An 11,016-nucleotide genomic window follows, 5' to 3' on the forward strand; every position below is an offset into this window, starting at 1 on the left:
TCATTCTGATCCAGATGATCCTGATCACTGTGATCCTGATCTATAAATGACGTCAATATCAAATCTATAAATGACGTGTTAAGTTTAAGTGTTAAGCAGTAGCCATGTTGTTGTTCTATAATTAATTTCCCTTTGAGTTTATTTTGAAACGGCAAAACACTTGAAATGTTGATTTTAAAATAAACAATCAATTCAGCAGAATTGTGGATTGCATCACGTCGGTTGTGATGGCGATAAACAGCGACGAAATAAACTTCCTTGTGTATAGATACCTGCAAGAGTCAGGTACAGTATGTCAAAGATTTTCGATAGAACATTAATACATTATAGAACAATATTGCTCTACTGTGCTTTGCATGAGTACCATGTACATAAAACTTGTTCTCTGTAAACAATGACCACTTTTTTCTTTAGTTTGAGGTTTTTACTGCTGTATGTACACGTAATATAAATTTTTCAGTCACCTTCAAATGATATCTTGTCAGGATTTCCTCACTCAGCCTTCAGCTTTGGAATTGAAAGCAACTCAGTACATTCTAGTATTGATGGTGTGTCAGTTCCATCTGGTGCTTTGGTATCGGTTATACAAAAGGGAGTACAGTTTGTTGAGGCAGAAGCATGCTTTGGAGAGGTACGTACAATAACTGACTCTCAAATTTCATAACATATAAATGGTTGTGGGAAGCTTTCCTTAATGAGCACACAAGGTCTGTTGTTTCTGTTATAAGATCATTGTTTTGCTTTTTTAAGGATGGCACATTTTTTGGCGAAGGAGAACTGTCTTTGATTGATGCTGTGAAACCATCGGCCATATCAGACCTACATGCAAGAGCTTTGAGACATTTAGAAGAAAAGGCAAAAGATACGTTAAGTTATGTTGATGTGACTACTGGTCCGGAGTTTCCTTCTTCAAAAGTTACAAATTTGGAAGGACATAAGTCTGAGGTGAATTTACGCATCACTAAATATGTTTCTCTTTTTAGGATAGACACATGACAAAATATATGATGGGAAGGGGGGAGGTTGAATGGCGACATGAGGCAAATGATAAGTCAAAATTTTGAACAGAGGGCATCAAAGTATAATTTATAAATCAAGTCTGAATATTTCGAAAATAACTCAACATCTAGTATATGTAAAAAATATTGGAGGGGGGAGGAGGATATCACCTCCCTTACTTTTGTCTCACAAATAAAATTTCCATTATCATGCTAGCAATGTTGCCAGGTTTACAAACCCCAACAAGTAATGAATAATGGCTAACACTTTAGTGCTTTGAGCTTTTTGTATTTCTCCCTAATTTATACATCAACGTAGTATTTAGTTGAGCTCTTTCTCTCTCTACGTTTTTGTCAAAAAGCCAACATGCCGTAACATGGATGATCTTTCTTTATATAGGTCTGCTTGTGCAGTTGGAATCCACACTTTGATATTTTGGCATCAGGGTGAGGTGAAAGGCATTTATGTGACAACGACATAAGATTGTTTGCTTTCAGAAGTAGTGAAGATTATTTTCGTATAACTTATGGGCTAGGCATTGTTATTACTGCTTCAATCCACATTTCGTGATTTGCAGATCTGGGGTTGTGGGCAGGATTTATGAAAAAAGGGGGGTCTCTTAGAAAGCACAAACCTAAAAGCTGTCAATTTTAAATTGTCGTGAGAAAGAGGGTGCAATGGGCCAATCCCCCCTGGCCATGCCCCTGCAAATCATTTCAATAATTGTATCCTTCATGCTACATATATTAGGGACTATCAGTATGCATTGATTAAGATTTGCTTTTCACATTTTTTATTTTGATATCATTTTCATTTCATGTCTTTTGTTTTGTTGTGTTCTGTTTCATTTTATTTTATTTTCATACGGAGCAAGAAAAGCATGACACTGTAAATTTTACTATAAATTTATAACAGGCATTGAATGTATACAGGTATAATCGCCTGGGTGATTGTTTTTAGTGCTGGAGATTCAACTGTGCGTCTATGGCCTTTTAAGAATACGGACGAAACGAAAGATGTGACGTCATTAGTTTTGAGCCCGGAAGATAAGAATACTGTTTCCAATGGTCTCGCTTCAGGGAAAGATGTCACGGCACTCGAATGGAATGTAAGTTTTTTTTGCTACTTTAGCATCGTGATTTGATTGTCGATGTACGGGTTTTTTTGACAGTTTTCAATGGTTTGTTAAAATTAAGCTATTGCAGTGCTGAGACTGAGTTACGTGCGAAATACACTCACAAAGAGTTTTATAATGAGGCCATAGTACACAAAACATCAAAATTGTATCGTAATATTAATAAAAAATCTCATACTTACACTAATAAAGTTCTAGAAGCGAAATAGAAGCGAAAAAAACTGTTCTTAACCCTTTCTGTGGCAGTGTAGCTGTTCTGCAACAATTGCCAAACAAAATGGCTAAGAACTTTTGAAAAACAATTCGCCACTATAAGAGTTAAAACGGTTCGTTCATGAAAACAGGCAATGCATATTTTCACGACATCCGCGTAAGTTAAATGTTTTTTGAGTTAAGTGACGTTAGTAAGTCAGCTAAAATATGGGCGTTGCTTAGAGATATTGGTTTGAAAGCTTTCTAGAGTAGTCTATCTCTTCTAAAATGAGGGAAAAAACACTCCAAAAAATTAAGATTCGAGTTTAAAGGCAAGAGACAAGATTTGCGTAAAATTTCGACTTTGTTTCTAAGTCATTATCAACGACGTTCAAAACTTACGATCTGAAGGAAATCTTTGGATTTAATGTTTTCACTCAGATTCTAACCGTGTCACTTACATTGATTGTGACTTTGAAATAAAGTCGAAATATTCCTTTAAATCTTGTCTCTTGCTGTTATAACTCTCGAATCTTGAGTTTACAAGATGATGTTTTTTGGAGTTTGTATTCCCATTAATTTTTGAAATTGTCGGCTGGAAAAGGCTATCTCTTCTATCCGCCAATGACTCCTGTACAAGCGAACACCCTTGGGGAACGGACTCGTGTTCGCTGGAGGTGTCCGTGTAATACAGGGCCACCTAATTCAGGCCGCTTAATGTTTAAGAAGAAATTATATTTACATCCTGTTTTATTATCTAGAATGATGGCACTTTACTTGCTACGGGTTTCTACAACGGTGATGTGAAGATTTGGAATAACGAAGGTATACTTTGAATTCCATTAGGAAAAATTTTGTTCGATTTTTGTTTCGCTAGTTCGCCTACGGGAATAAAAATGTAACTATGTACTTTTTTACGTATTTTTTTTGTGAATATCGTGTGTATTACCTTTGAATATTTTAATGTTTCAATGAAAATGCGCATTGTAATACTTAATTGAAAAACTTTGGTGTATGTAAATGCCTTTGAAATGAGAAGTTTTACTTAGCCTTACTGTACAAATTCATAGCCTCTATAATACTGTTATATTAGTCATCTACAGTACGTAATATCATTTTATAGTTTTTCTTGGGGCGCACCCCCCTGCACATCTCCCACAGAGAATCCGCCCTTCCTGTGATGATCATGATGTAAATTTGATATATGGTCTAACGGAGATCATTTATGTAATAATAGTCGTGTGAAGATTATATAAGTACCTTATTTCTTCTATTCGCACCCGTCCAATGGTCTACCACTCGAAAATTGGCAAAATAACCTTTTCAATCCAGGAGGAGTTTGTTTTTTTCTCTTTTAAAATTTCATTTGTATTGTTTTAACGATTATGTCCGAGAGGACAGTTGAAATCATTGTTGTAATGCAATCTCAGCAAAATCAATGCGAGATAAGAACTCTAATAGCTTTTGCGAGGAGTTGAAAGTTCGCGATTGCATCTTTTTTTCACAAAACTCATGTCTTGTGTTTGCAAGATGCTTTTGTTTATTGGAGTGCGATATTTTTTAGAACTTGTCTGCTGGGAAGGGATGATAATATTATGCAAACCAAGAGTTTGCGAAACGTTAAAACGAACTATTTGCGTTGTTTTGTGACACTCTTTTCTTTGTGTGTGTCATGATCTTATAGGTAAAGATGTTGCCTTGTTCAAAGAACACAAAGGACTCGTATTTTGCGTCAAGTGGAATGATAAGAGCAGTTATCTTGTTACCTCCGCCATTGATCAGGTATGTTTTGTAACACGTTAGGACATCGAAGATTTTTATTGACGTCACATCTTTCGCACTTCCCCTTCATTGCACGGGGGGATGGATTGCTGGGGAGAGGGTTGCGGAAGGGTGCCATTTTCTCTTCGAAATATTATTCCACCAAGAAATTTAGTCAAAGCGATTGGTGTTTAATAAATACTTCTAAAAAATATCTTCCAACTATGGTTAGACTGGCATGAACATTTGACATACCTTGGTGACATCCACAAAGTAGCAACAGAAATCCAATCCAAACTTGAGCCCCCCTCTCCCCTCCCCGAAAAGAAAATCATGTCGGATCCATCCAGCCAAACGAATTGTTGTCCACCCATTGTCATCCGTTGTGTAGTCTGCTATATCTTCACTGATAAGTATCGATTGTCTTGAGATTTTAGATGGATTGTATTTTTTTATGACGTACATTCGTTTGTAGATCTGTATAGTTTGGGAGACGGCGACATGGCAGATGAAGCAGCAGTTTTCGTTGCACAAAGGTTTGTGAGAAGTATTTTTAGGTCATGGAACAGGTTGCACATAAAACACAATGTCTTATGCTCTCCCTTTCAGCCTTGTCTGGTTTATTTCAACATCTGACATATTTACGGAATTTTGATCGATTTAAAAAGGCATTCTTGCTACGATTAAGCACCGCGTATTATGCGTTTTTGAATTTAGTAAAAATAATGGTGGGAAGGCCCACCTTGATTGCCGATCTGCATGATCGGATTTCTTGCAGTTGCTTTTTTTGCAACTTTTTTTGCACAGGCTTATAGAAACGGAGGAGACCTTTGAGAGCATATCAGTGCAAACTCAAGCTCGAAAATTGAGAGTCTCTCTAACGTCTCCGAGGTTTGCATAAGCCAATGCAAGCGCAAAAAATATCTTCGATTAGTAAAGTACTGCTTGTTCCCTCTCGTTACTTTGTTTGCCTCGTGTGCTCCTTCTGTTGCACAATTTAATACTCAAATGAAAAAGATCCACGAGAAAGCGATGAAAATGGCTCTACTCTAAGAGCGATTGTACCATCTAGCACATTACATTTTTTACATACATCGCAGAAGCAACATGGAACAATTTTTTTTCTCGTGTTGTTAAGTGTCGATTGATCTTACCTTTTTCCGGCTTTCAGGGTATAAATGCTTGATTATATACTTTAATTATTCAAACCGAACAGGACCGGCTCTAGATATCGACTGGCAAAACTCGAATGTATTCGCGTCCTGTTCAACGGACAAGGCTATTCATGTTTGCAAAGTTGGAGCAGAGAAGCCATTGAAAACATTTGAAGGTCATACGGTAAGCAATTGAACGGACATATTCCTTCTTTAGAACTTTGTTTATAAAAAGATTTTGGTGTTAATAATGGTGAACTGTAAAAATCCATTATTGATAGCGCATGTATCGTTATACGTATTCTAAAGTTCTTTAATTTTACGTGTGACGCATGAAAGGAAATATATTTATTGTATCAGGACAGGTTTATGCAAACAGAGGAGATCTTTGGTAGAACTCGTTAGCAGATCAGTGCAGAGCAGATCTGAAAATTCGAGACGGAACGTCGAGACCTGCATCTGTTCGAGGATTACTGAGGCGTCTTCGAGGTTGGCATAAGCCAGTGCAAGCACGAAAAACATCTTTTATTTCTTTTATTAAAGAACAATAATGCAAAACAGATACATTTAAAACAAATGTCTTAATTTTTATTCTAACGTGTATTCATGATTGATTTGCAAATTCTTTTTAATTGATTGAGCTCAGACTCAGATCGGCTTGCACAAGCTAATGCAAACACAGCTAATGTGTACGCGTTGTGTTGTTGTTATTTTGTTGTTGGCAATGTTACTTAGTGTGGCAGACTGCCAATGTTATTAGCCATTGGTCATTCGGCGAAGAGCGCCATTTTTATATAAATTTAGGATAAATTATCTTACCCTACATGATGAATAGTCAATTCTATAGGTTTTTAACGAAGACAAAAATCAATCTTGCTCATAACATTCAAATGAATAAAGTACACCATTAGAAATAACTTGCTGAAATTAAAGCGGATAGCATACTTTGGTAACGCCGAGTGCTCATTAATTGCTGGCTTTGATTATTTTTATTTCTAGGGAGAAATCAATGTAATCAGATGGGATCCTTCCGGAAGCTTGCTGGCATCCTGTTCTGACGACGGTACAACTAAGGTGCATGTTTCTCGGTGCAAGTAAAATCTACTCATTATGTACCTGAATTTTTTGTTGTTTTTTGAGTGCTTTTGTTGTACAATGATGGTGCAATCTTGATTGTGATTGGCCAAGAGCCTACAGATAATTCCTAATGTCTTGCAACCCACAAAACATTGACAGTTATCTGTGGGCAACGTAATTTTAATATGACAACCGAACGGAAAACGCAAAAGGTAAAATGGCAGAATATTCCTAGAGATTTGAAGCGTTTCACGAAGAAATGTAACTCGAATTATTTAGAATAAAGACCCAAAGACTCGAAAAGCGGTACACTGTCAGTCAGGAGAGTTTTCAACGTCTTTTTAAGTGGAAACACGAAAGCGCAGCGTTAAGATTAGTTCATGTTGATACACGGAAAACTTTATGGCTTCCGTTCAAAAAAGTTAAAGTCTTCTGCATTTCAATTTTATAATAAAACAATTATTGAATTCGGCTTTGGCATGATATCAATAATCAACAAGACCTCATTCAACGTTATCCTCCTTATCTTCGCTAAAATCTATCTCGGTCTAGATAATTCTTGATATCACGCTCAAACTCATGCAATAATTGTGAAATGACACATCTTTTCCCTTCATCTTTAAAGATTTGGAGCATGAAGAGCGACAAGCCACTACATACTTATCAAAATGATGCGAAATATCAGGTTTTTACCTTGGAATGGAGCCCAAGTGGACCAGGACGTGCGACTCCCTCGGCTTTGGCAACGTGAGTCTTTTTTCCGTTGGCTTTTCTGTATAGATAATAGTTTTGAATTCATCGACTCAGATTCAGATATTCAGCAGGATGTACTCCCTAAATGTCAGATTTCACTCCGCTAAATAAATTGTCCACCACCCCCCTTACCAATATCCCAAAATGGCTTTAAATTTACTTAGCACTAATCTAGGGACTTTTGGTCTTTTGATTCTGCCTTTAATAGTTTTTAGATTAATGATGAAAAACAAAAAATGAAACAATATTCCTAGATAATAAACACGCGCATTAGTGCATTGGACAGTAATAAGTCCTATAAGAAAATATATACAATATGTTATTTACCGGCATCGAGGTCCGTTCGAAAAAAATATTTTCACGAGGTCTAGTTTTTATTTTTACAGTGAAGAAGTTTGTGTTGCAAAATGGCCGATGCAGCTTGATGTTGATGATTTAGTAATATAGATGAAGTGTTACATTTAGATAGTCTGGGATAGGGTTAGGGGAGGGGTGTGTACCCCTCCTATCCTTGGTTAGATGGGGTAGCAATAGGAGTGCCAATTTCCCTACAAAATAATTATATACCAAATAACTAAGCAAAAGCAGTTATTATTAGTGTTAAATGGAGCACACTTTCGACTATAATAAAAATGCAACAGAATTTAGCAAGAAATGTCTGACATGCTACGGCAACTAGTAGCCACCGAAATATAATCCAAGCTAAAGCACCACCAACCCCTGCGAATCATCGTGGGTCCTTCCCTTTATATAGTTGACTTACAGTTGTTTGTTTACTTCGTGGAAACGATTCGTTTGTCGAATAATTTTAGCTATAAAGCTATGTTACTTCGTTGTATTAATTTCTGCACGGCATGTGAGGATGAGGATAAATCAAGGGCAAAGCAGTGAAAACTTGAAAACGACGATGTTCCAAAACACAAGTTTTCATAATTCTTTACTCACTTAGAAAAGCGACAGCACTCAAAGATAACAAAAGGGAAACTGAGTCTTGAGTCGCTTGAAAATTGAGACTCGTTACCTCGTGTTCGACTAATATTGACCAGTCTGCTCATGCGTTATTTTATAATTTGTTTTAGAGCTTCTCTCGACGGCGTTGTCCGTATATATGAAACGGAAAGCGATAAGTGTTCATGTACCCTTGTTGGACACAGAGAGCCAGTGTATGCAATCTCTTTCAGTCCCAATGCAAGATTTATAGCCACTGGATCCAACGATCGATGTCTCAATATTTGGTCCACACAGGTAGATAGCATGCATTTATGTTATCGTCCAGTTAAAGCATGTTGAACAAATTGCCGTCCGAGTCGTGTCAGTCCTCTCAGTCCTTTCCAGAAGGCAAGCCAATAGGATAAAGCTCTATCCAGATAACTGAAACAACTCCCATAAGGGTCTGTTTAGGCGAGTAACTCGCTAGGCGAGATGAATTTTAAATTTTTTCCATATAAACGCATTTGGCGGGTTTCTTGGCTACCCATTTTTCCCAAATGCGTTTACCGTAATAAATACTTGAGCTGTTTTCATTTACTGCATCGTCTTATATGTTTATCCCAAAGATTTTTTTGATTTTGAAAAAAGACTAAAATCAAAAAACATGCGTATCACTAGAAAATTCGGAAAAATATTTGCTATCATATTTCTTGTCATATAACCAAACTTGAATCAATGGCTAACAGAAGGTGTATGAAAACAAAACGCAAAGCCAAACTCAAATACCAAAAATGTCATTCATCCTTCTACCAATTTGTGATGAACGAATTATCTGTTGTGTTTTGCGCTTTTTTGTCTGTATTGGAAATGTTTTTTTACGCGCAATTGATGTTAATAAAATAAAAGATGTTTACTGTATCTGCACAAGATATGTCAAACGAGGAGACGTTTGAAAGAACTCGAAAGCAGATCAGAGTAAAGGTCGAGCTAGAGTTTTCAAAAACGTCTCCGACGTTTGCATGATTCAGTGAAGCTTCGTTGCCTTTATAAAATGACAATGGTGCAAAACAGACAAATTTAAAACGAATGTTATAATTTTTCGTTCTACTTGTATTGTTGATTGACTTCCAAATTCTCTTTAATTGATTCAATTGATTGAGCTGAGGTTGGTTTACGCAGGCTATTGCAAACAGAGTTATAGACCAATCAGCGCACGCGTTGTATTGTTATTTTATAATTTCTTGTGATTACACAGAACGGGTCGTTAGTGTACACGTATCACGCATCGGGACCAATATTTCAGCTAGAGTGGAGTCCACGAGGCGACAAACTGGCTGCATGCGTCTCCGATAACACGGTAAGCATAACTATAGCTCTTTGAAGTTTCATTTTAGTGATTTTTTTAGCATCGCGTACGTAGATGTATTTTAGTGAATAAACACAAAAATATTCATATGCTTGTAGTATAAAGTAAGTCAGGCTTTGCAATTTGAGTTTTCGAGAAAACTTGTACAGGGAAATTTGCCAGTCCGTATGGCCTTTAGGAAGTGACCTACCCGGTCATGATGTCATGATCACGGGGTGAAAATGACGTCACGATAAATGTCTGCTTTCATGCATGAAAAAGTTGTAATGTGAAAGCGATGATTATGATTGAGCTTTCTAACTCTCTTTCTAAACCACACGTTTTATTCTAATGAAAAATTCTGCTTGAACATAGATTAGGCACGGGATATTGACGAATCAGCGGTGAAATCAGCTCGATAATAGAGTGGGGGCATGCAATATTCATATATTCATGTTCTGCCGTATTAAGTTCCTTTGAAATCGGTTGTTTTCTCTGGATTAAAACATGCATGTATGAATATTGACCCCCCCCCCTCCAATTATCGATGCTGGTTGCGTCACTGTGACGAATATGTATTGCATTCTGTAATCTCGAGTGTTCACGAGTGGAGTTTTTTCATTCTTTAGCTCAAAGTCCTGGATGTTCAAAATTTATGATTCTCTAATGTCAACCGCGGAGATCTTTTTTAACAAAAAGTACTGCATTTAAGTGGAAAACAAGAGTTTTTGCTTGAAGGGACATGTGCTGACATCAAGTACGCATTCAAGAAGCTCAGAAAGTCAAAAAAAGAAAAGATCCTCTCTGTATATATTCGCTGAAGGAAATAGGGCATTAGCTTTTTTTAAAGTTCAAGTTTTTTTGTTATTGTCAACCATTTTTCCAGCGCCTTTGGCATCACTATGGACACGAAATTAGAATGCTCACTGGCGTATAGGACGTTTATTTTATCATGATGTTACCAGGCCAATGACGTTTTTAAGTTAAGATGTCCAACAATTATGAATGATGCAAATGGCCGCCCAAGTGCAAGACCTAACGTAATGTAAATATAGGTGTCAGAATTGCAAGGCCATATTCCCGTACATGTTACACATCTAGCTTTAAGCGAATACCGACTGTTTTGCGTCTTCTTTTTTGTACACACCAACTTTGTAAGAAAGTCGTTTATTATATCAACTGTACCGATGAAATATCGACGACTAACACGCTCACGTGTTCAACACCTAGATCACTTTGATACCCAATATAGAGTTCTTGCTGACGTCTTTGCCGTGAAAAATGAATTTATCAATCATGTATCAAGTTGTTCTTTTGATGTCTCCCGAGTGCTTCATATCCATTTTTTTGGCCTATAGTTTGTGCCTACTGTCTTGTTCTTTGTGCCTTATGTTAGTAACAGGTCTACTCTATTTCAATTGCGCCGACGAATATTTGCACTCAGTTGTGGACGGGATTCGAACCATATGCTTGTGAACGGAAGGTGTAGACTCTGACAGGCGAGCCATCTGTTCTCCGTGAGAACGATGTAGGTAGACATAAAACTTATTTCAAAATATGAGGATAGGTATTTGCCTACATAATTACATGATAAATTACTACATGACAGCATGTTCTCTAGATTACATGTTGCCTACGTGATTACATGATAAACTACGTGATTACATGAT

General features: G+C 36.9%; 1 protein-coding gene across 1 annotated transcript; it reads left to right on the top strand.

Annotated features, from left to right (window-relative positions):
* Window positions 1–74: 74 nt before the first annotated feature.
* Window positions 75–10,539, top strand: LOC124446565 (F-box-like/WD repeat-containing protein TBL1XR1). The gene is made up of 14 exons (XM_046997408.1): window positions 75–285; window positions 486–631; window positions 751–945; window positions 1,399–1,445; window positions 1,960–2,107; window positions 3,088–3,151; window positions 4,011–4,108; window positions 4,563–4,623; window positions 5,304–5,425; window positions 6,241–6,315; window positions 6,944–7,065; window positions 8,151–8,316; window positions 9,257–9,358; window positions 9,976–10,539. Exons 1-14 carry the CDS (start codon window positions 228–230, stop codon window positions 10,003–10,005), a joined length of 1,434 nt encoding a protein of 477 aa, XP_046853364.1. The 5' UTR covers window positions 75–227; the 3' UTR covers window positions 10,006–10,539.
* The last annotated feature ends 477 nt before the right edge of the window (window positions 10,540–11,016 follow it).

Source organism: Xenia sp. Carnegie-2017, unplaced genomic scaffold, assembly GCF_021976095.1.
Source record: "Xenia sp. Carnegie-2017 unplaced genomic scaffold, XeniaSp_v1 HiC_scaffold_22, whole genome shotgun sequence".
NCBI classification, from domain to species: domain Eukaryota; kingdom Metazoa; phylum Cnidaria; class Anthozoa; order Malacalcyonacea; family Xeniidae; genus Xenia; species Xenia sp. Carnegie-2017.

Bases quoted from the DNA above. Each gene is read 5' to 3' on its own strand.
- LOC124446565 (XM_046997408.1), top strand. From the start codon at position 228: ATGGCGATAAACAGCGACGAAATAAACTTCCTTGTGTATAGATACCTG. The intron at 286-485 runs GTACAGTATGTC...ATATCTTGTCAG, and splicing joins TAGATACCTGCAAGAGTCAG to GATTTCCTCACTCAGCCTTC. The intron at 4,624-5,303 runs GTTTGTGAGAAG...CAAACCGAACAG, and splicing joins GCAGTTTTCGTTGCACAAAG to GACCGGCTCTAGATATCGAC.